Source organism: Pantherophis guttatus, chromosome 6 (genome assembly GCF_059756535.1).
Source record: "Pantherophis guttatus breed Tessera chromosome 6, ASM5975653v1, whole genome shotgun sequence".
Lineage (NCBI taxonomy): Eukaryota > Metazoa > Chordata > Lepidosauria > Squamata > Colubridae > Pantherophis > Pantherophis guttatus.
The window spans coordinates 27,636,796-27,661,554 of record NC_142068.1 but is presented as its reverse complement, the minus strand read 5'-3'; the positions used below and the strand labels follow the sequence as shown (position 1 = coordinate 27,661,554).

The 24,759-nt window shown below is 37.3% G+C and overlaps 1 protein-coding gene across 6 annotated transcripts in view; it reads left to right on the top strand.

Moving 5' to 3' along the window:
- Window positions 1–11,559: 11,559 nt before the first annotated feature.
- Window positions 11,560–24,759, top strand: part of MED12L (mediator complex subunit 12L) — a 183,660-nt gene continuing 170,460 nt past the window's right edge. For 5 of the 6 annotated variants that reach the window (XR_015728582.1, XM_034439220.3, XM_087872612.1 and 2 more), the window contains exon 1: window positions 11,560–11,884. Coding sequence is in view for 4 of the 6 variants with exons in the window: in XM_034439220.3 (XP_034295111.2) it covers window positions 11,786–11,884 (99 nt within the window). In the remaining 2 variants the exon portion in view is untranslated. The remainder of the gene's footprint in view (window positions 11,885–24,759) is intronic. The other variant, XM_034439221.3, reaches the window with a different exon arrangement.

The following is a 24,759-nucleotide window of genomic DNA, read 5'->3' as shown; positions in this document are numbered from 1 at the left end:
TCCGTTAAATGGAATTGTTTATTATCCCCTAACCCCATTTCTCTCAGTGGCAATGATTTAACTATTTTCAGTTGTGCAGTAGAATCAACTGATTGAACTCAAAGCTTGTAGCTTTTAGATACACTTCTTACTTATTCATTGCAAATCTCTCCCTGGAAATGAAGAAGAGTAGAATAGCACGTAGAACATTGTGTATAGCACATACCTGTTCTTTAATGATGCTTTGAAATGGATTTATGTAAAACCTGGCATTTGTAGAACAGTTTTCTCAATTCCGAGCAGGGCAAATCATCTCTAAAATTTAAGCATGTTGTAGTGCCAAGCAACATATTATATGAATTCTTTCTTTCATTCCCTCTTTCTGGAATAATTCAACCACGGCATTCTTAATTAATTTATGCACATGTAATTATCCTTCCATGTGTAATTTGCTGCCTTGTTCTTTCCTCATACATATTGTAAGAAGTGGGTAGTGGGAAGAGAACTTGTACCAATTCTTATACACAGTCTTCATCTCTAACAGGTTATTCATGCCAACAATTATGTTTATATGTTCAGAGCTCTAAGAATAATAGCTGATTCCAGATATTTTCTTCTTTTCTCCCAAATAACTGACTAATGTTTTGAATGCTGTAACATACACGTACATTTTTGGCCCTTAGTGGTGATAGGTATAGAATAAATTTCTATGAAGAAATTGTATAACATTTGGAGCTATAAAGGTTGCATAGTAGAGAAATTAGGCTGAATCTGGTGATTGTCCATCCTATGACTAAGAACATTTTGTTCTAGCAAAGGATTTCTCTAAATTTTCTGTTTAAAATGCGGATGGAGTCTAGTGCACGTTAACGTGTTAATTCATTTCCAAAATCTAATTTCACATCAACCTTTTCAACCGATAGAAGAGAAAGCATAAATTTATCTTTAATTTCCAGGCTAGCATTTCAAAAGCATCAAAAAGAGAAGATGCAGCCATTCACAAATTGAATCTAAATATGGCACCTTCACATGTCTCAATAATCATTGTTTTCTCTTATTTCCTCATAATGTTATCTTCATGTGATCCCTATCCTACGCCAGAAGTGTTATAGAAGTGTTGACTTTAGTAGTGTTATAGTAGTGTTTTTCCTCTTATGTATATCATCCTATGACCTTCAGCAACAATTCTGTTGGTAGTGTAATCAAGCGACCCATCAAGAGTTGGGATTAATTTATTGGCCACTTTAAACTAATAAAGGAATCCTCTTCTTCTGTCCCTGAGCACCAAAGGCATTCAGATTTAAAACTGGAGATCTCTTTAAGTGTAAGTATTCATCAGGTGTCTGAGTTGACCTTTTGCTTGGAGACCAAGATCACCATAAACAGCAACAGACAAGCAATGGTGGTGAGGAGGGGATTCATAGTGAAGTGAGAGAAGTGTATAGGTTAGACTGGGAACTTGAAAAGCCACCTTATTTGGTCTTGTAATCAAATTTGGTACTTTAATCAAGAAAACAACATGAAAGTATGCCTGAAGTCACTAGGAATAGAGCATAATTTGTTTCCTCAATCAACAATCTATTTCCTTAATTTTCATTTCCATGAAGTGAGAACCATTGTTTCTTTCACATGAAATGGACTGACCATTTCCCCATTTAACCAAACATTTAACCAACATGCATTTGTTTTGACAATATAAAATGACACTTCTGTCATGACAATTTCACTTAAAGTTTATGACACACGTAATTCCGTGTATGTGTGGAAAGAAATGAATACAGTTCCGTATTTTGTTAGTTTGGCCCTGACACACTTTGTGCTGTCAAAAATATTTGAAAATAAAGTCTTTGTGTTAAAACTTTAGAAGTTTTTTGGACTAAGAAAATTGTTTGGACTAACTGCATACACACAAGTGTGTGGAAATGGTAGAAGAAGGAAAAAGGAGTCAATAAAATAGAAACTGATGATAATGGGATTTTTAAAATTGCCCTAAAATAGAGATGTTATATTGAAATATAAAATGCTACAATTCCCACTGGAGAATTAGTCAACCCAGCATTCAAGTGACTGAAACTCTGTATAGGCACAGTAGGCAACCCGTTCAGAGATTGAATGTACTAATTAAAAAGCTAAATGAATATTTATGTAATCTGTCAGGTGAGAAGATTTCATAGAGCTCTAAATTCAAAAGCTATACTTCATGAACAATAATTGCTTTCCTAAATCAAGTTTTTGCATGTAGCTGTATTACAACATGATCTTATAATATACATTATCTATTGTTCCAAATTAAGCTCCATCATCAAGTACAGGCATTATTTTTATATAATGGAGTTTATTATTAATGTATTATTACCTTTCATTATGAAAGAGTATTTTTTTTTTTAAAAAAAGAGGTAAATCTATAATGTATGCATAGAGGAATCTATAGAAGAAAGGAGATTATAGCTGATTTGCTTATATCTACTCATATTATTAACTTATAAAATATGAACTAATGTGAGTACTTTGCTGTGACCATCTGCATGTATGGCTTTTTAGGTTAAATACAGTTTTGGCTTCTACCAGTAAATTTTCTTCATTCCTGCCTGGATTTCTGTTTTAAAATATAAAGATTTAAAAAGCATATTCTTTTATGCTACAAAGATTATGATAATCTTTAAAAGATATACAAAGAGTACAGGACCAATTATATAATCTACCACCCCCAGAATTTCTAAGAATTGGTGGAATTGCAAAATTGATCTTTTCCCAGGTTGTTTTTTTTTTAAAAAACATTTGAAAGGTTTTTAAAGAGGAAAATGCACAGCACAAATGTTGCAGAGGTTTAAATTTCCATTTAATCTTTTGGCTCCTAGCATGCTTGAGTGGCCTTCAAGCTCACAGAAGAGGCTCAAACTAGATATAGTTGAAGGAAATGCACTAAAATGGGATGCAGTGGCTCAGTGGCTAAGAGGATGAGCTTGTCGATCGAAAGGTTGGCAGTTCAGTGGTTCGAATCCCTAGTATCGTGTAACAGGGTGAGCTCCCATTACTTGTCACAGCTTCTGCCAATCTAGCAGTTCGAAAGCACGTAAAAAATGCAACTAGAAAAATAGGGACCACCTTTGGTGGGAAGGTAACAGAGTTCCGTGCATCTTTGGCGTTGAGTCATGCTAGCGACATGACCATGGAGACTTCTTGGCTCTTCAGCTTTGAAACGGAGATGAGCACCGCCCCCTAGAGTCAGGAATGACTAGCACATATGTCCGAGGGGAACCTTTACCTTTTTAATGCACTAAAATACTGATATAATGTCAGAAGAAAATTCTGGTTCCAAGCCAGGTTATGAAAGGAATGCACTGGATGAACTGCTTGAAAAGGAAGGTAGTTTATTAGTTTAGCATAGGTTACAGCAATTGAGGTAACTACTAAATTGGAGGTCGGAGGCTAGTGATATTTATAGTAAAATTGATCCTTTGCGAGGTGTGGGATCAAGGTCTTTGTTTTGATGGATGTGCCATTCTGAGGGTGACAACATCATTTTCTCATCTTACTGGGTATCTTGATTTCTTGAGTGTATCTGGGGTGTGGGATTTGGGGTACCACATTGTGTAATTTCAAGATTCCTGCATCCTGAAGGGATTTATTTTAATTATAATTAAGTTGCTGGTGTTTGCTTTTCCCAAGGCGACATGCTTTTACCAGTTTTAGCCCCACTGTCAACTAGGGGCCAAGAAGAGCTTAACTGGTCTTTTGCAATATTGTACATTCTCTGCTTGCAATATTGTATATCTTGGTTTCGGTTGAGTCTGCAACTCACTTTTTACAGATGGAGTGTACAGATGCAGCAAATAAATATGATTTTTCTGATGATCACAATTATTCTTCCCACTAGAGTAAATGATGTATCTAGGGATAATTCCTAAAACATTTTTTGCATCACGATTACTCATGACCCTGGCTCACTGCTTCCTTAAGACCCTCTGAATAGAATATGCTAAAGTAACTGAGCCCAAAGAGAAAGACAAACCAAAGTTGCTGCTTTCTGGGTCACTTTAAAATGGCTATAAAAATGGATGCTGGCACAGAAAACTAATTTCAAAATGGAGCCCTTGCAAAGTGTATTCAAATTAAAATATGGTCAGGAAGACGCTGTGAGAGCGTGAGAGGTGATCTACAGTGGAGCACGAGCAGCGTGAAACAATTAAAAATCACAGATAAGCAAAGCCAAAAGATCCCCAAATCTTGTCAGATAATCTACTTAATGGGGAAACTGTAAAATATGATGGACTTGAAACATTCATGAATGGTAGCCGGGGTGAAATCCAGCAGGTTCTGACGGGTTCTGGAGAACCGGTAGTGGAAATTTTGAGCAGTTCGGAGACCCGGCAAATGCCACCTCTAGCTGGCCCCAGAGTGAGGTGGGAATGGAGATCTTGCAATATACTTCCCCCAGGAGTGGGGTGGGAATGGAGATTTTGCAGTATCCTTCCCCTGCCACGGCCACCAAGCCACAGTCACCAAGCCATGCCCACAGAACTAGTAGTAAAAAAATTTGGATTTCACCACTGATGGTAGCTATCTAGTTAAATACTTCTAGTGATGCACATACAACCAGCTTCTGGTGTCATCTCCTGTTGTAGAGATGAACTGTTCCTGTCATTAATAATTTTCATATACATTTATCTGAAATTTCTCCCTGCTTGTTCTATTTCTGCTCCTTGGAGCAAGAATTCTGGGAAGATCATCAGACTTTATTCTGCTGTTTTAATTTATTTTTTGCTTGTTCAAGTGTTTCTAAAGTTGAAACTATCCTAAATATCTAAGATGAAAGTAATATTTTCATGGTCAACCTTTTCTTGAAAATCTCCAGTGATGGAACATTCACAACTCCAGGAGGCAAGCTGTTCCATTGATTAATTGTTCTGTTAGAAATTTCTCCTTAGTTCCAGATTGTATCGCTCTTTGATGAGCTTCCACCCATTGCTTCCTGTCCTGCCCTTGAGTGCTTTGGAAAATAAGTTGACCCTTCTTCTGTGTGACAGTCCTTAAGTACCGTGAGACAGTGGTGAAATCCAAATTTTTTTACTACCAGTTCTGTGGGCGTGGCTTGGTGGGCCTGGCAGGGGAAGGATATTGCAAAATCTCCATTCCCTCCCCACTCCAGGGGAAGGATACTGCAAAATCCCCATTCCCTCCCTACTCCTGGGGGAAGGATATTGCAAAATCTCCATTCCCACCCCTCTCTGGGGCCAGCCAGAGGTGGTATTTTCTGGTTCTCTGAACTACTCAAAATTTCTGCTACCGGTTCTCTGAACTGCTCAAAATTTCCGCTACCAGTTCTCCAGAACCTGTCAGAACCTGCTGGATTTCACCCCTGCCATGAGAGTGCCATCATGTCACCCCTATTCTTTCTCTTCTCTAGGTTATACATACCTAGTTCTCTTAACTGTTCATTATATGGTTTAACTTCCAGATCTTTTATCATCTTTGTTCCTCTTCTCTGCACTCTTTCCAGAATCTTAGCATCTATTTTGTAACATGGTGACCAGAATTGGATGCAGTATTCCAAGTGTGGCTTCACTAACGCAGTATAAAGTGGTACTATCACTTTTTATGATCGTGATGCTAGCTTCTACTGAGATCACCTGAGACTGCATTGGCTTTTTTGGCACCTGTAGCACACTGCTGGTTCATTAGGTGGTGTCAGGAATGAAATCTAAATTTTTTTCCCTACCAGTTCTGTGGGTGTGGCTTGGTGGGCATGGCAGGGGAAGGATATTGCAAAATCTCCATTCCCACCCCACTCTAGGGGAAGGATACTGCAAAATCCCCATTCCCTCCTGGGGGAAGGATATTGCAAAATCTCCATTCCCACCCCATTCAGGGGCCAGCCAGAGGTGGCATTTGCAGGTTCTCTGAACTACTCAAAATTTCCGCTATCGGTTCTCCAGAACCTGTGAGAACCTGCTGGATTTCACCCCTGGGTGGTGTCCACTAGGACATCTAGTTCTCTCACACAGTCACTACTCTTGACTTAGTTACTGCCAGTTTTATACCTGTGCATTTCTTTTTCCTGCACAGGTGTGGGACCTTACTTTTCACACCAAGCGACAACAACAATAATGTAGCAGCAAATGCAGAAGTTGTAAAGAAAAAGATGAAAATAGAACACATATTTAGCAGATGCTGCAAAATTGCTCAGCCTGGTGATAAATGATGTTACGACAGAGTTGCCACTTATTCCATTGGCATCTATACAATTTCTGATTTTCTTAAATGTACTATGTTTCTCAAAAAAATGAGAAAATAGTTGAAATGATGATGTTAATATTTGTGGGACTTTTGCATACGAATTAATTACCATCTAGAATACAACACACCAGATACTATATAACAAAGAAAAAAAAGTAATTTTTGTAGATGTGGCAATACACCTGGACAGCAGGATGAAGGAAAGAATTCAAATAAAATAAAACATAGAAATCTAATGATCAAAATAGGTAGATTATTGCAAAGACATTTCTTTATTTATTGATGTATTATGTGGAATGCAAACAGATTGAATACATTTTTACTAGTATTCAATATTTCATCTGCATTAACTATATATGTGCTTTCTCATTTTTGTTTATGTTATAATTACATTATATGGATAACTCCTAGCTTCCTGACTGGCATCTGAATTTACAAAAATACCTGTCAAAGATATGATTATTTTTATTAACTTATTAACCTTGATTCTGAAATAATTATAGTAATAAACCCTTAATATCATCAAACAACAAAATCTGCCTATCCCAGGTCCTTGGAAAAGACTGAACAGATGGATGAAAATGCCAAACCCAGTCTAAGCATCTGGCTGATTTTGTGAACAACCATAATAAAAAAAGACAAACAACTATTCAGATGTGGAATTTAATATATTTTGTGGTAGCAGTTTGGTGTGGCCTGCAATATGATCATTTCATCTTATTCTTTTTTTTTTGAGTAATTGACAAGCATACATACATATATTGTTTTGCAGCCTATGTTTCTTGTCCACATATATTCTGGTATAAAATTATTTCAGGCATTGTTAGGCTTCTTATGGACCAATGCTGGTACCAGAGGTTTCACAGGCAGAGATTCAAGAACTCTCTCCTGATAATCTAGTTTTAATACAGATACTAGAAATGTTGTTGATGGAAAACTTTACCATTGGAAAATGTAAAAAGCAAACCATATAAAGCAAAAGGAAGGTTTAAATCACACTTTTATTTTCTGGATCTGTGACCCTTTCACTTGGGGACAAGTGAAGCTGTTGGCACCTAGCCTTGGGATAGTAATAGTGAGGTCTAGTCTCAGGATCATTGATACTATCTGATGTAGTCCTTGCAACAAGAAAGTTGGCATTTTATGACCCAGAATTATAGTTTTCCTCAGTTGGGGTTTTTTTTTTTTTTTTTGCATTATAATTTTCAATTTCTATAAGGATTGCATAGTTACCATTCAGTTACAAATTCTGTATAACAATTGGCTGAGAGAGATCACCTGAGAACAGGGACTGACATCAAAGAAGCCAAGCACAGATTGGGAGTATGCTTCGGCATAATCAGTAAGTATTATTTTTCTGATTTGGATCATAGTAAGATTATATCAGGGGTTTTCCAAAATAATAAAATTTGTCGTTGGTAGCGTCTGTTAATTAGCTTCATTTACAGGTCATATGTAGAACAATGCTACTGCAATGCTCTCTACATGGGGCTCCCCCTGAGGAGCACCCGGAGGCTCCAGCTGGTGCAGAATGCGGCCGCGCGGGTGATTGTGGGAGCAACGTGGCGCTCCCACATAACACCTCTCCTGCGTGAGCTGCATTGGCTCCTGGTGGTCTTCCGGGTGCGCTTTAAGGTGTTGGTTCTCATCTTTAAAGCGCTCCATGGCTTAGGGCCAGGGTATTTGCAAGACCGCCTGCTGCTACCGATAACCTCCCACCGGCCAATACGCTCTCACAGAGAGGGCCTCCTCAGGGTGCCATCAGTCAGGCAATGTCAGCTGGCGGCCCCCAGGGGGAGAGCCTTTTCTGTGGGGGCACCAGCCCTGTGGAATGAGCTGCCTCCTGGAATACGATTGATCCCGGACCTCCAGACCTTCTGTAAAGCCCTGAAGACGTTTTTATTCGATCAAGCCAGCCTAGCCTAAATGGTTTTTAAATTGGGATTTTAAATTTTATGGATTTGGGGGTTTTAAATTGGGAAGCTAGTGATTTAATTCTTTTTAATTATCTTAACTTTTGTATTTGTATGTTTTTTAATTTTGGCTGTTCACCGCCCTGAGTCCCTTCTGGGAGAAGGGCGGTATACAAATTAAATAAATAAATAAATAAATAATAAAATGACCTTCACCTGCATTGGATTTCAATTTCCTTAAATATTAGCCAGATAATTACCCTGTTCCAAGAAGAATGTGGTTGGTTATTCAGATGTGGACCACACATTTAGACCTAAATTTTGAGTAGTTCAGAGAACCAGTAATAAAAATTCTGACTGGCCTCGCTCCCGTCTATTCTCTGCCTCCCAAGTCTCAGCTGATCAGGAGGAAATGGAGATTTTGCAGTAACCTTTCCCTGGATTGGGGAGGGAATGGAGATTTTACAGTATCCTTCCCCTGGATTGGGGAGGGAATGGAAATTTTACAGTATCCTTTGCCTGCCATGCCTATCAAGCCACGCCCACCAAGCCATGCCATGCCCACCAAGCCACACCCATAGAACTGGTTGTAAAATTTTTTTGAAACCCACCACTGGACAATATGGCTCTAACTTGATCTTTTACAGTAAGTCTTTTGATGGGGCAGCCGCTGCCATTATAAACGAATCCATCCTCCTTGTTGCTGGTCATTCTCTTCTCTTTCTTTCCATCTTTCTCAGCATTAGAGCATTTTCTAGGGATCTAGGTCTTTGCATAACATGTAGAATAATTTAAGCCTTGTCATTTGTGCCTTGAGTGAGAACTCTAGTTTGATTTGTTTGATCATTTCTTTGAGAGGCCCTTGGTGCTTTCTGTGCTGTTATTTTCCTGCAGATGGTTCATTATTAAAGCTAGGTATCATCATCAGATCATTTCTTTTCTTGGCTGTCCATGGCTTTCTGAGAAGTCTTCTCCTGCACCAAAATTCCAAAGAGTCAATGCTCTTCTTATCTGCTGCTCAAGAGTCCAACTTTCATTTCCATAGAGGGAAATATCTATGTATGTCACAGGGAATGCCTATCATGATTGTGATCTTTGTAGGTATATAGACGCTTCATGACAGTTGAATATCTTTTCCAAGGCTTTCACATCTTTCAAGTGTTAGTCTGAGGCATATTTCTTTAGTGCTTCTTCCTTTTTCTGTTGATGGATGGTCATAAAAGGTATCCACCATTTCAGTGTCTTCCATCGGTTCTTAGTGTTTATTTCATGTCCTGTAGTTTAGAATAGCAGAGAAGATACTTTTTCAAATATCTTCTCTTGTCACGGCTTAAACATGCTCTGCTTTTACAATCATTCTGCACAAGTTGTTGTTGGTCATTTGATCATATTCATTGACCTTCTCTGAACTTGCTCTAATTTGTCTGAATTCCTTCCCAAAACTTATCATCCAGAAACGGAGGCAATATATCTGAAAGCATATCCCACTGATGAAGATTTGGGTTCTATCTCCCCATGGCGCAATGGAAATAATAACTGTAGAAAAGTAGAATGGATGAATGCTGGGCGGGGGGGAGATCCTCTTTCTAGTTTTAAGAGAGAATTACTGAAAGGATCAGGGTGGAGGATGTTTCACCTTTTGCAGCACTTGTTCTAAAAATAGTTACTTCTCCAACTATCTTTATGGCCAGGAAGCAGTAATCTTTCACCCACGGCCCTGCTGATGATTTATCATTTAGGCCTACAGGAAAATAGATGAGTTGTCTGGGTTCTCCATAGTGGGCATAGATATAGATAGGACCTAAACCGCTTTTAAATTTGGGGGCAGGCTAATAACCTACCTGTCTTAAAGAAACTCTAAACAACTTGATCCTTTCCCCTTGGAACTTGAGGCATTTGAAGGGAATGTTTGTTTGTTCCTCTGGAGTGACTGTTTTTCTTTTTATATAGTGTTGCTTTTCTTTTGTTTTCCCTTAATCATGAAGCTGCCCAGAGTTGTTTTGAAATTGGGCAACCTAGAATAGATGAATAAACAAACAAATGAACACACAAATACACATTTGGCATTTTGCTCTCACATAGTAGACAGCTTGTGAAATGTCTTACCAATACTAAACTACCCTGTTATGGTGTTACCCAAACACACACTGGTGAGGTTCTTTCTCCTTAAATTCTCCAGAAAGGAATTCCATTATGGAATTCTCATCTCATTTTTCTTGATTTCTTTTTTTGGAGATTTGGAGAATACAAGGCCTTAAATCTGCCTTCTGCAAATTGATGCTTTCGGGCATGGCAAACAAAGGGTCACAGAGAGGAAGATGCCCCTTAAGCCTCTTCCTTTCCCAGTTCTGGCTGATCTATGCCATTTCTCTGGGAAGGCAGTATGAACAACGATGAAAGCTTTGCAAGTTTGGTGGTGTACTAGTGTAGAGCCATGGAGGACGCTGCATTTCTTGTGCTGCTGTTTAGAGCCACTAGCCAAGGCAGCTACAATCTGTTGGAGTGGCTGGTTGGTTGCCAAGAGAACAAATCTTTCCTTTTAGGATCTCCTGTGTCCTGGGCATTGATTAACTATTTGATTGCATCATATATTTTTGTTGCAGTGATATAGCGGATACAGATTTACAAAGGCCTCACTGGAACTTCTGTAAGTAAACACTCAAAACTAATTAACATAGTTTACGTAATATTCCTTAAATACCTTGTATCACCTTTTGTATTTCCATTAAGTAGTTTCTCTCTATAATCTTCCAATGTAGGAAGGAAAAAAAAAAGCAATGCTAATTTGTCATGCGAGTCCAAAAGCAACACATGCTAACACATTCCGCCAGTCAATGCATTTAATTAAGGAACGGATATGGTTGAGATAGCCTGGTTAAGGCAAGTTATAGTCAAGATCATTAGATTGATTTTACTCTCTCGCCTCCAATTTATAGGAAAAATGGAAATTCACTTAGCCCACCGTAGCCATACTGGGCATGACATTGGGTATGATAACCTACTTTAGATCAGAGGTAGAGATCTTTCTGTGGAAGACATTTGAACTTGGAACTTTGAAACCTCATGCGCTACTGGGGCAAGGGCAGTGGTGTCTGCTGTCATGGGAACTACTACATCCCTCTGTGTATGTGTGTGTGTGTGCTTTTTTTTAAAAAAAGCCTTTAAATATATCTCTGTGAAATTTGGCCTAGGGCAAGAGAAGGAAGAAATCCTGCAACTATTGGGAAGGAAAGATTCATCTCTTGGGGGTGGGGGGAGGAACAGGGGTCTTTTCTCCCTGACCTCTCTATCCATTTTCACCCCCTCGTCTGGTCCTTCTTGTCAAACACCTCCCCCCCCCCCGCCATCACCCTCGCCGTTTCTCAGCTCTCCAGGGACGTTTGTCTGCGCGTGTGAGGTGTGTGTATGTGTGTGTTTGTGACATTTGCCTCTGTGGGCGGGTTGGGTTGCAATCCTGCCGCATCCTAGCCGCCCTTTGCTCTCCCGGCGTACGTCTCTATGTATGTCTCCCACGTAGGAAAAGAGCCAGACCCAGAGGGGGGAGTCTGTCTGCCAGCCAAGTGCTGCTCCCTGGTGCTCAGAGGCTGCTCCATCTCCAACTCCTCTCTCTCTCTCTCTCACTCTCTCATTCATTTCGCCGGCTAACATGAGAGATCATGGCCGCCTTCGGGCTCCTGAGCTATGAGCAGAGACCTCTCAAACGGTGCCGTCTGGGGCCGCCCGACGTCTATCCTCAAGACCCCAAGCAGAAGGAGGTAAGCCCGGGGTTTCCCTCGCGCCCGTCCGCGCAACACACCCGGTCCGGGGGAGAAGTTTGCCCGGCGACCACCCGAGAGGGGGAAGGGAAGGGAAGGCAGGCTAAGGTGGGTTTGCAGGAGGAGGAGGAGGAGGAGGAGGAGAAGGCGCCTGCCAGCCTCAGAGCGGAGCTTCTCGCAAGGCTTGTTGGGGACCCTGAGAGATTTCGTAGCGTTGAGTTACGGGTTGGGGAGGGGGGGGAGGTGATATGCTTGCGCGCCGGGCCCTGACGCACTCCGGGGCTATGTAGTAGATACCCGCCCCCTCCTCTTCGTCTCTTCTCGGTGCACTTCCTCCCCCCCCCTCCCCAAACTTTTGAAAGACATCAGCTAGAAAAGAAAAGGATGCTTCCCCTCCTCCGCAACCCTGACTTGCCTTTTTTGCATACCTAAATCAAGCCCTGGGCTAGTCTTAAACCCTCGGGTGACTGAGGCCACCCCTCCCCCAGCAGGTGGAAACGGCTCCTCTTCCCTTCCCTTTTCCCAGCTTTCCTTAAACGGGGCTTTTCTGGCAGACCTTGCCTATGGACCAGTGACTTGACATTTGGTCAGATGGGAGTGAAGCCGCTTCTCTTAGTCACCCCAAATCAGATGACTTTCAAAACACTGGCACTTTGAGTGTATTGTTCCAGCTAGTGGCACTGGGTTGTAACCATGACGTTATGGCACTGTGTAATTAACAGATAATTGCTGGGTTTGGGGGGGGGGGGAGGAAGAAGGAAGGTTGTTATAATGCACAGTACAATTTATCAAGGGATTCCTTAACTCACCTGCTATTCAGTTGCCACTAATTTCTGTCCTCTGTAGGTTAAAGTTGCAAGTAACTAAGAAACTGATAAATTAAGGGTTCCTTTAACTGTATTGCAACCTTTATGTGGAAGCCTTAGCAGTTTGGCTGTAATGTTGGCAGACCGTTTCTTGCTTGGCTATGGCCATTCCCATAAAAAGACAGTGTTTGGCCCATAGGCGGAACTATAGTTAATCATAGTTAACAGTTCATACTAGCAGTCTTCATGCATGCTAAACCTTAAGAAGCAAACACCAATTATGTCTTAGTCCGATGATTTGGTTCGTTCAACATGCTCCAACATGTTTTGGTTGGTTACTTAATCATAGTTTACACTTCATAGTGTTGGGTGAATCCAGGTAAAATCTATTTTAATGCTTTTTAGAAAGGGGTGTTACACTAGAACTTTGTGCTATTGGAGCAATTCTTATTTTATGTAGTTTGAAACTCTTATAATTACTATAGGAAATAATTGTTACAATAATTGTATATACATGTGGTTTTATATATACATACATATACATATACATATACATATGCATACATACATACACACACACACACATATATATATACATATATATAGGGCCTTCAGATCAGGGTTGACTCTTGGTGCCTGCCTGGAAAAGTCCCTGCAATTTCCTTGGCAGGGTTTTTCACAAGTGGTTTGCCATTGCTTCCTTTCTAGGGCTGAGCGGCAGTAACTGGTCTAAGGTCACCCAGTTGGCTTAATGCCTAATGTGGGAATAGAACTCATGGTTTCCTGGTTTCTGCAAGATGGCTCTCATTATAGGCAGTACATGATGAAAGAAGAGCAGTTAAATAGCGTTTGGATGATATGAAAAAGCTATATGTTCCACCAAATATGCTGGAAATAAGGATTGGGTCTAAGAGGTTATTTCAAAGTAAAGGAAAAAGTGTGTAGAACTCTAGTCAGAAGCTGATTTAAGAATTGGATATACAATGTATTTATCTTTACAGTGATGTTGATGATATTATGCTATGGTAAACTGCATCTACTTTTATACTTTTTATTGACTATTTTAATTACAATAGTAAACGCAAATACAAACTAAACTCAGAGAGAGGAGGACAAATAGAAAGAATAAAAACTGCAAAGAAAGAAAAAAGCAAAGGAAGAAAGTAAGATAAAGAAAAGAAATATATAAAGTTACTTCTGATATTCATCACAAGTATAAGCAAACTTAATAACTTTTTACTCTTTTAAGATTACAAATATGTCTTCTTCCTATAAACCATCCCTTATCTATATACAAGTCCATAGATCATAAATGTTTTGGTCTTGGTTTCAGCAAAAAGTCCACAAAAGGTTACCAGAACTTCATAGAGACACATATTATCTTGATCGCAATCAAACAAACTAACTTTATATACTTTTCTTCTGACAATCTTGACTTGAAATTCATTCATATGGTGTCAGCGTTCCAGAAAAACCCAACTCCAATTAAAAACTCTTGAAACAAGCATTTTCTCAAAGTTCTATTTATTAGAGTAGGTATACTGGAACATCTGGGAAAACCCAAATCTGAGAGTTCCGGGTTTTCCCTCAGTAAATCAAAACCCCCAAATCCATCCCCTGCACCCATCAGTCCATCACATGGTCCAATCATCATCCATGCCATCTCCAGACATCAGTCCAACCACTTCTTCTCCAGTTGCAGGACTGTCATAATCTTGACCAAAAAGAATACTACTTTGTCTAACTGCATTCCCTCTACTAAATCCTCCTTCCTACTTTCCCACACACAAGAAAGTGGCAGCGTGGAAGCTTCCGGTGCTAATATGGCTTCCAAAGCTGACATATGGTGTCACAGGATTTGGCCTTTCTTTAATTTTTCTTTTTCCCATCTCAAAGGGGAGCTTTCCCCCATTTCGTGGGAGCTTTTGTAAGTCTAGTAAAAAGTGATTATCCAGGTTATTCTCTTGGTTTATTATTTGTATTTTCACTTTGAATGTCAAAACTTCAACCAACATCTTTTGTATGTGCAGTAGAAAGTCCTTATCCAAGTCATTCTCTTGGCTTGACATTTGTTCTTCTGTTCCAAGCTGCCTTCTTTGTCTTACAACCCACATTTTTTTTGTTATCTATTTTTTCTGGTTCTAATATTTTTACATCAGACAAAATTTGTTTCACATCTGTCATTCCTTCATTAACATTTTTGGTCATAGTTTATCTATAGAAGCAGACATCATTCTGACATTGTAGTGGCTAATTTCTGGCCTCATTTTTTAAAAATCTGGAATATTTTCAATGTTTTAATGTTGTTTTGTAAATATCACATACTAATCAGAACCCAAAGGACAAGTTTACACTTTTAACTTATTTTCCTTTTTTGCTTGGAATCTTTAATTCCCTCTTTATCCAGTTTCTTAAATCATAAAGTGTCAAATCTTTCTTATTATTTAAGATAGATAAAACAATTTTCTTTCCACAAAAAGCTCTTTATTTTATATATTTAATTCCAAGTTATAGTAAAAGTTTCAATATTCCAAATTTGTTTGGATTCTTAATTCATTTATACCTTTCTTGAATCAAAGTCTTATGTATTTAACTTTTTAATCATTTATTTCCAACTTTTTAAAATTCTAAACTTATGGTTAATTTTTCTTTTGTTTATGAATGGAAGTAAACTCACTCACCAGGCAGCTTTTCAACTCACCATTCTGAAAATCTCTAATAGTGTTAAGATAGTTAAATAGGCAATTTCTGAAAGTGTTTAGAAAGTGAGATTGATGAACAGAGTGTCCTTTAAAAAGCCACAATGCAGTTGTAAGCATGATGGCTGGTGCCTTCAACTGGTACTCAAACTACTGACCTGGAATATTTTCACAAGGACCAACTGTCTGGTGCATATGTAATTAATATCTTGTCCTTTCCTTATCCAGAGTGGTTCTGAAGAATCAGTCTACTCACCAGGCCTTCACTCTTTGCTGCAACCATTGTCTTCACGCTTTCAGAGACATGCTTAGTTCCATGCCTCTCCCAGAAATTAGTATCAACTGGATCTATTATTGATACAGTCAATAGTGATTCCTGCCCTGGGCAGGTGTGTGTGTGTGTATGTGTGTGTGTGTAGAAGATAATGTCCATGGTTTCTTCAAACCTTTGTATTCTGAGATTTTAATACATAATACCAATAGCACTTAGACTTATATACTGCTTCACAGTGCTTTACAGCCCTCTCTAAGCACTTTACGAAGTCAGCATATTGCCTCCAACAAATCTGGCTCCTCATTTTACCAATCTTGGACGGGTGGAAGGTTGAATCAACCTTAAGCTGGTGAGAATTGAAATGCTGAACTGCTGGCAGCCGGCAGTCAGCAAAATAGCTTGCAATACTGCATTCTAACCACTGTGCCACCAGGGCTCTTTACATTAGCCATTGGATGTAATTGTGAAGGGACGATTTCTTTTTTAGTCAAAACTTTATTTATAAAGTAAATATTTCAAATCTTTCTTGTTTACTGCCATGTTAAAAACCTAAACTAGGACTTGTTAGTAATTTCCATTTCGGGTGATCCACAGAAAATGTATAAAAACTTTCATGTGTGGATTTAGTGGTATGTGGGACCTTGGAATACAGAGGAGGAGCCACAACCAGGAAAATGGTTGAATAAGAAGCAGCTTAGCTGCAGAAGGAATGTGGTGATAGCAAAAGCCTCAGTAGGGACAGTCTCTATTTTCCTGAGCTACAAAGGTGACAGAGAAAGAGATGTACAATATTACAATATTATGTTATTGTAATCTTACAAAAAAAGTAAGTTTAATAGTTTATCAGGGCATGCTCCTATCTGGACTATCTCATAAGGCTGATTGTGAAATTCTTATGACTTTTTACTTCTGGGATTAGGAAAATTTCATCTTTTTAGCATTTGCTAAAAAAGGCTGGAAAGTACTGTGGGCTATAAGAGAAATCTTGATGCTATTTTATAGTTCAGGTTTTTCAAAACACTTTAGAATTATAACAGTGAAGGTCTTTATTTATCTCCATAGACTTTCTATTATTAAAAGTATCCATATGGAATGTGAAAAAAATAAGTTGATTTTTTATTTTATTTTTCAGATTTTAATAACTTTGTCTCATATCATGTAGAAAGAAATGGACTGTTCTAACACCTATCAATTTATAGAACAATAATTTTGTGTACTATGTAATAATATGTCATCTGATCAGTACATTATTTACTGCCATGTTAAAAACCTAAACTAGGAATTGTTCAGTGGGTATATCTTAGGAAGTTAATATTTATACTGCTGGGGTCTGCACTGTAATGAATCTTACTCTTATCCTTTAATTTGATGTGTATATATATATATATGTATCTAGAGTACCATATTTTCATGCCATCCACCTTCTTAGCATTTCAGAGTGATTTAAAGAAATACAATTTACAATCTTTGATATGTTTTGGGTATCAAAAACTGTTATGCTTGAAGCAATAATCTTTGATTGAAATCTCTCTTTGTAGAGATTTCAATTCAGCTGTGGTTTTATGGCCTTGAATTTCCTTGGTTCCTATTTAATCCACTCTCCATGTATTGATGATGTAAATACAAATTCCCATAATTCCAAATTAATCTGATGTAATACATCAGACTTGAGTTTGCAAACGATTTTAAGATATAATGTGGTTTGTTATGTTTGGCTTAGATTGTCAAGTAAATTTAATCATTGTAGTTATTAAGCATTGACTCTAGCTTAATGTGATGCTTAAACCTAGCTAATAGTCACGTATTCAACAAAGTATGATTAAGTAAAGTAGCCCATAACTGTCTAGATTCATGAATTCCACAATTCGAAACTGAACAAAGCACATTATTGCTTAATATTGTCTGGATCCAGCCAATGCATGCCAAATTTAATAACCAAAATATCTAAAATCATTCCTTTTGTGCCTTGAGCATACATTGTATATACAACATATCCGATGGCCCTTTCTAATAGGCTGGTGTATTAATTTATTGTATTGACTTCCTTGTATTTTGTACAATAGTCTTGTATCTATTTCTTTTGGTCTGCTTTCCAGCTAATAGATTCTCAAAAGTTGATGCATAGCAATAAATAAAATTGCATATATAATTGTGCAATATTATACAATTATTAACATAGTTATAATAATATTAATATAGTTTGTGTAGGGCTAGTTCTTCATTTAGTATATGCACATTTGACTGACCTTGCTCACTTTTTTCCTTTCTTTTTGCATAAAAATATGCCATTAAAATAGTAGTGAAATAAACTGCAATTGTAAAAGCTTCCCTGAAGAATTTCTTAGCCATAATGTAAAAGGGGTCCAACTCTTGAATCTGGTGTATTGGTTGAAACTGATTCTTGAAAAGGTTGTATGTGCTTAAATGTGACCCTTACTTATTAAGGTAGTCCTTAAAGTTGAGACAAAGTTTGAACCTTGGAGCTAATGGGGAACAATTTGGACAAAATTTTACTTATCAGATACGGGGCAGTTGGATCTGGCCTATCCTATTCTGATTCAAAAACTTTCACAAAACTCCAGAACAATTTCACCAGGTCAACTTCACCAACAAAGTTTTGTTCAAAGAGGACTTCCGGTTGATGTCGCGGTTGAACGGACTGGAAAATAGCGGGATCTGATGAGCCACGTGAAATCCAGCTGGATGAACTGCTGCCAGGAAGCTTTTGAGCCATACCCGTCTTGCAGGGATGGTGAAAAAAGGAGAGGCATTTCATAGACTGTGAGGAATTGGCAATCTCCTTGCTGGAACAGAAACAGCTCTCCCGAAGCAGCAGCGGCGGAGGCGGCCATCTTATGGTAGCCACCTTGAAGCTGGGACAACTGGACCTAAGAATTGAGCTGGACTGGTGTTTGGATGGAGTGCTAGAACTGGGTGAGATAATTGCCAATTTATACTAAGAAAAAATTGAAATTGGAGTCTTAAAAGAAATTCCTGAGCTTGGACTAGCAGCTATCTGGCATTTGGGAAAAACACACACACACATACATGGAAAAAAGAAAAAGGGGGCACTGTAATATCAAAAGCCTAAGAAGAAGTTTTAGATTTGGAAAATTGGGAAAAGCAAAATATTTCAAAAGGGGAAAAATGTGATTTTCGAAACAACTTTTATGAGGATTTTAAAAATTTCTCGATATTTTGATAATTAATCAGACTTAACAGACTATTTTGTAATGGAATAGAAATGGAGAGTGTCATTTGCTGGAGGAAAGAAAAAGTACTGTAATACTCTACAAACAGAAGAAAAAGCAGCTGGAAGCCCTGACCTTGGTCATATAGAAGAAGATAATTTGGACGCTGTGAGAACAATTAAGGAGTGACTGTTTTACATTTTTGATTTTGTTTCATTTCCCTTCTCTAATGGAAGATAGATTTTTAATTGGATTTGACTGTTGCTGAACTTGGACAATTAATAATTGAGGAGATCTTTTTAAACTTGAAGAACAAAGGAATAATTGAAGAAGAAAAAGAGAAAAGAAAAGAAGAGGAGATATAAGAAAATTAAATAGACCTTAAATTTTGGCTAATTGCAAAGAGATACAATTGGGGATGTTTTAATAATCTTTTAAATTGCTACAAAATGGAGTTGCAGATATATGAAGAGTTAATTTTGATGTTTAAAAGTATGTGTGAATATTAGGCAAAAAAGAAAAAGAAAATTCACTGAAAGATATAGAAAAATAAAGTGAAGAGGAGTTTGAAGAGCGAATTGTAAATGAGAAGCAAGAAGTTAACAATGTTGAAGAAAAAATATTAAAAAATAAAAATCAGATAGATAATATTATAGAAATTTTTGGGAATGCAAAAAAAAAGTAGAGAGGAAAGGGGGAAAATTTCCCCTAAAAAAGAAACAGTTAAAAGGGAAAAAGGAAAATATCTGGGAGAGACAAGGGAAAGTCTTAGTAAGGGATGCTCAAAAAGTACAACAAAAAAAGAAAAAGGAATCCAGAAAATGAAATGTAACACACACACACACACACACACACACACACACACACACACACACATATAAAGAGAATTGAGAAGTTAGAGTGAGATAAAGGGTCGAGCAAAAAACTATTAGAAAATGGGAAAAGATTGAGAGATGATGGTTAAAGATGAATGATGATGAGGTAAATGTTAGTAAAGATATATAATTAGGTAGATTAATGAATGGGAATGAGATAGTAGACAATATACCGTATTTTCCGGCATATAAGATGACTGGGCGTATAAGACGACCCCCGACTTTTCCTGTTAAAATATAGGGTTTGGGCTATACTCACCGTATAAGACTACCCCTCTTCCAACGCACACCAAATAAAAATTAAAAAACATCAACTGGCTCACCCACAATGTAAAAGCAGCTGTGCTAGACCCAAAATGGCCCCTGCAACAAGCAGGAACCTCACACAGCCACAAAAAGCCCAAAAAAAACAACTTTCACACTTCACACATACAAAATTCCACATACAGCTTTGTGAGATTTTGTGTGTTTGTGTAGTTAGAGTGAAACACTACAGAAACACACTAAATCTCAGAAAGCTGCACAAATATTATTTTATTTTTATTTTTATATGAAAACTAAATTTAAAACTTCCTAAACTTTAAATGGCTAGGTCTAAAAAAGAACAACTAAAAAAAACCCCAATTAACTATTTTTTTTAAAGCTCCCAAAGGGGAAAAAAACTTACCCAATAGAACAGGGGTCTCCAACCTTGGCAACTTTAAGACTTGTAGACTTCAACTCCCAGAATTCCTCAGCCAGCTTTGTTTTACTGGCTGAGGAATTCTGGGAGTTGAAGTCCACAACTCCTGCCTGCTTGATTACAGGCAGGGAATGGCTTGCTGATGGAATGGATTCAGGCAAGCGAAGCAAGGCAAGCGTTGCGATTAGCAGCTAAGGTAAGCAAGCTGGAGGGGGAAAACTTTTTTTCTTTTACAGGGCTCTGGCGATCCCAGCTGAGTTGCCTGATTAGCAGGCAACTCAGCTGGGATCGTCAGAGCTTGGATCGATGGCTCTGGCGATCTCAGCTGCGTTGCCTGTTTGGCAGGCAACTCAGCTGGGATCGTCAGAGCTTGCAGAGCCACGTAAAAGGAAAAAAGTTTTTTCCTTTTACATGCCTCTGGCATCCCAGCTGAGTTGCCTGATTAGCAGGCAAAGCTGGGATCCTCAGAGCTTGGGTTGCCAGAGTCATTTAAGGCTCGTCAGAGTCTTTCGGGCTGGTCTGCCTGGTTACAGGAGAATGACACCCGGCGTTTAAGACGACCCCCGACTTTTGAGAAGATTTTCATGTGTTAAAAAGTCGTCTTATACGCCAGAAAATACGGTAACAATAATAGTCATTTTGATAGTCTTGAATTTAAATTGTTATTGTATTGGTAAGAGAGAAGAATAATAGGATATATTGTGATGTTATTTAGGTGAAAGCATTGAATATGAAATGATAAATGTGAAAATAAGTAATTTGATAACATTAATTTTGATAACAATGTAAATTAAGATGAATATTTAAAATGTCAATTGTAAGAGAATAACAATGTTGAAATCATGTAAGCGATTATAATTGTAAAGAAGAATGAATAGAACTTGTTTGTGATAAATCTCAGCAGATAGAAAGGCGAAAATAAGTATTTTAACAACATTTTTAATTTTGATAACAATGTAAATTAAGATGAATAATTCAAATGCTAATGACTGGGAAAAAGGAATTAGAGACGTACTTCCGGAAATGAAGAAAGATGGTAAATAACTGGAATAATTGAAACAGAGAAGAAATATAAGGTGTAAAATGATCTTATTTGTATGTAAAATTGAAAATGATAAAGAATTAGAGAAAGAGAACAACATGGCAGAAGTTGAAATAATAAGATACGGTAAAAATGACTAATTTGTGATAAAGGATTATATAAAAGAGTTGAATATTGAAAAAAATGGGAAGATTAAAATACATTATAACTACGATTATGATTATGTATAAGATGTGACCTGGTCAACACTCTGTTCATAAAATATGTATGATGAAAGAAAAAATTTAATAAAACTTATATCAAAAAAAAAAGTTTAATAAAACTTGTATCAAAAAAAGAAGTTTTGTTCAAAAAGGAAAACAGATTGCTACCTAAATTGCAATCTTGGAGGTGTCACATGAAATGGGAATAGGAGAGCTGTCAAAGGGAGAGAGGAATGTCATCCTTATAAAGATTACCAACCTGCTTTATCTCTCTAGAGATATGGCATGAATAGATCTTTATGAGCATTTGATGATTTGTAGCCTTAGGCTAAATAGACATGTGTGAACAGACTTCTAGATAAATTCTAGTCTGTTGACTGCCTCGGAGGGAGGGGGCTGTTTTTGCCCCATTGTATTAGATCCTCCAAGTTAGTATTGTAGTCTTTGCACAGTTCTGTAATTATGTATAACTAAAATTAGTGAAACCATTTTAGACCTTATTGTATAACTTTTAGTATCTTATCTGAAAGTTCCTGTCAATATTTATGAATACGATGCAATTATACTGGAGACGTATTTGGATGTGAACTACAAAGAAAAAAGTCAGATGGATGCATCTTAGCAAGTTCTTATACAAAGTCTATATTAATTTAATGATGGATAATTCTGACTTTCATCCAATAGATATAACTTTCTGGTCGATACACCTTTAAATGAGAATATTTGTAGTTCGGAGTTGAAATGAGGGGTCCGTGGTAGTGTCTGAGCACAGCTGTTTTCATGCAGACATTTTATTATACAAACTAGGTAACGTAATCAGTGCTAGTCACTGTGTTAGTCACTAGCACTGATGATATTACCTATTTTAGGTACCCCAAGTTTTAGTTACACAAAATGGCTTTATGTAGCTTCATACAATCATCAGGGAAAATATCCATAATATAAAGCATAAATATTATGGGCAATACTATTTCTCTTATCTTAGTCCTGTCTAGTCCATATAGAATATATCATCAAGAAAAAGTTCAATAGAGTAGCTTTTTTCCAGTTTGTGATTCTGTGACAAGACTGGCAACATTTAAGTATATTTCAGAATTTCTTCACTCCCCCCCCCAGCTTAATTCTGGGAGAATAGGTCATAGGTCATCCCCCCATTTACTATAGAATTCTTGGATTCATCTTTGTGTTTTTTAAAATTATCATCATGAATAATTGGCTTTTAAATTTAGAATTCGTAGGTTTACAGCATTCCATTTCTCAATATTATATAAACATTCAGAATCAATACAGCTGGTCCCATGCTCTTTCTTCTTGAACGTAATACTTAATTTTCTGCTATTATTAAGAACTCAGTGAGTTTGGATTTGATATAATTACATTGTTGATCAAAATGAAATAAATTGAATTCACCGAACTTGTAATTATCCACATCTGGTTTCAAACCAAGAAATCTTAATAATTTGATGCCCAGGTTTCCTCAGAGAGCAATGATATTGTAAAATATGGGAATCTTATCCTTTCTGACAATCTCCTGCAAAAATTAGTTTCTAAATATTGATTTGAGGTAGAAAAGATAAGATAGATAATACAAATTTCAAGAAACGTGGAAAGGTTGCCATTGCAAAATTATGTGTGGAACTCATTGTCTCCTTTGAGTAATTTTAATTTTTCTGCTCTCCCCCCCCCCCGCAATCTGGTACACTAAATGAACATGTGCAAAACTATAAAAGAATCACCTTTTTTTTTTCTTTTAAAGAATTGGATGTAAGGCTAAGCAGTGTTTGTACTGAATAAATCCAATAGTTTTCCTCAAGGCTTTTTAAAAATAAATATGCATTTGTTGTTTGGCATATGTAGACTGTCAGAGAGTTACAATTCAGGTTAGCTTTAATTATCTGTCAATTTCCAAGTGTAAAAGCTTGAAAGGGAAAAAAAAATCTTCATTTGTATAAAAACTGTTGTGATTCAGGCTATTCAGATCGTCTATGCAGTTGTACACTGAACAGTGATTGCTCTCTGAAAGCATTGTGTCATTCTGTCTTTCAAGACTGTACTGAAATGACATAAATTGAATGGAGTAAAGACAATTCAGAAAAATTAAATTTTTGGATAAAACACTGTAAATTTTTTTTTCACAAGACTGATTTTTTTTTTTAAAAAAAAGCTTGATGTAAAAAAAAAATCAGAACTAAAAATTACTAATGGGATCTGGAGGTACAATGGTCCTAAATGCTTTGTGGATTCTGTTTGTGTTATTGTATAGTACTGGCCAAAATTGTGGAAACCTTTTGGGAAAAGTGTATTTTCTAAAACTAGCTAATAACACTACTTTTTTTGGAGTAGTTCCATACAATTATATATCAATGGAAAGATAATTTAATCAAGAATGTATCACAATACATTTTATGAAAGATTTGCTATTAGAATAGCAGTTACAGTATAAAGAAGAAAAGTGAAACATGTAGAAAAAAAGAGATATACAAAAATTATCACCATGTCAGTCAATAGTTGGGTAACCTTTAGCATGACTTACGGCCTTACAATGTCTTCCCATGGAGTGAACCAAGTTTTTTAGTTCTGTAGCTGTTATAATGTGAAAACAAGATTGAATGATTGCTTCTATTTTAGAAGTTGCTTCTGACTAACAAGTTTCTTTAGTCGGCTCCATAGATTTTCAACTGGGTTAAGGTCTGGGCTGTTTCCAGGCCATTCCAGGAGTGGGATATGATTATCTTGAAATTCAAAAAAAAGGGGTGTTATTTGCCATCAAACCTCAAAAATACACTTTCCCCAAAAGGTTTCCACAATTTTGCCCACTATTGTATACAGCTGTAATCCTAGAGATTGCATCCTAAACTAGAAACAATTTATTAGAATATGTGATCCTGATGTCTTTCACAGATAGTTTAAATGCTGATTATGAATTTCTCTAGATTCGAGTGAGGATTTGATTGATTATGTGAAATTAGTGATGCTGACTTTTATCAATCACATAGATTTATAAAAGTGAAAATGAATCAGGGATCTTATTATCCCAGCACATGGAACCACCTTTGAAACATTTTTTCCCATGGAATATTATCACCTTTTGTTCAACCTTGGT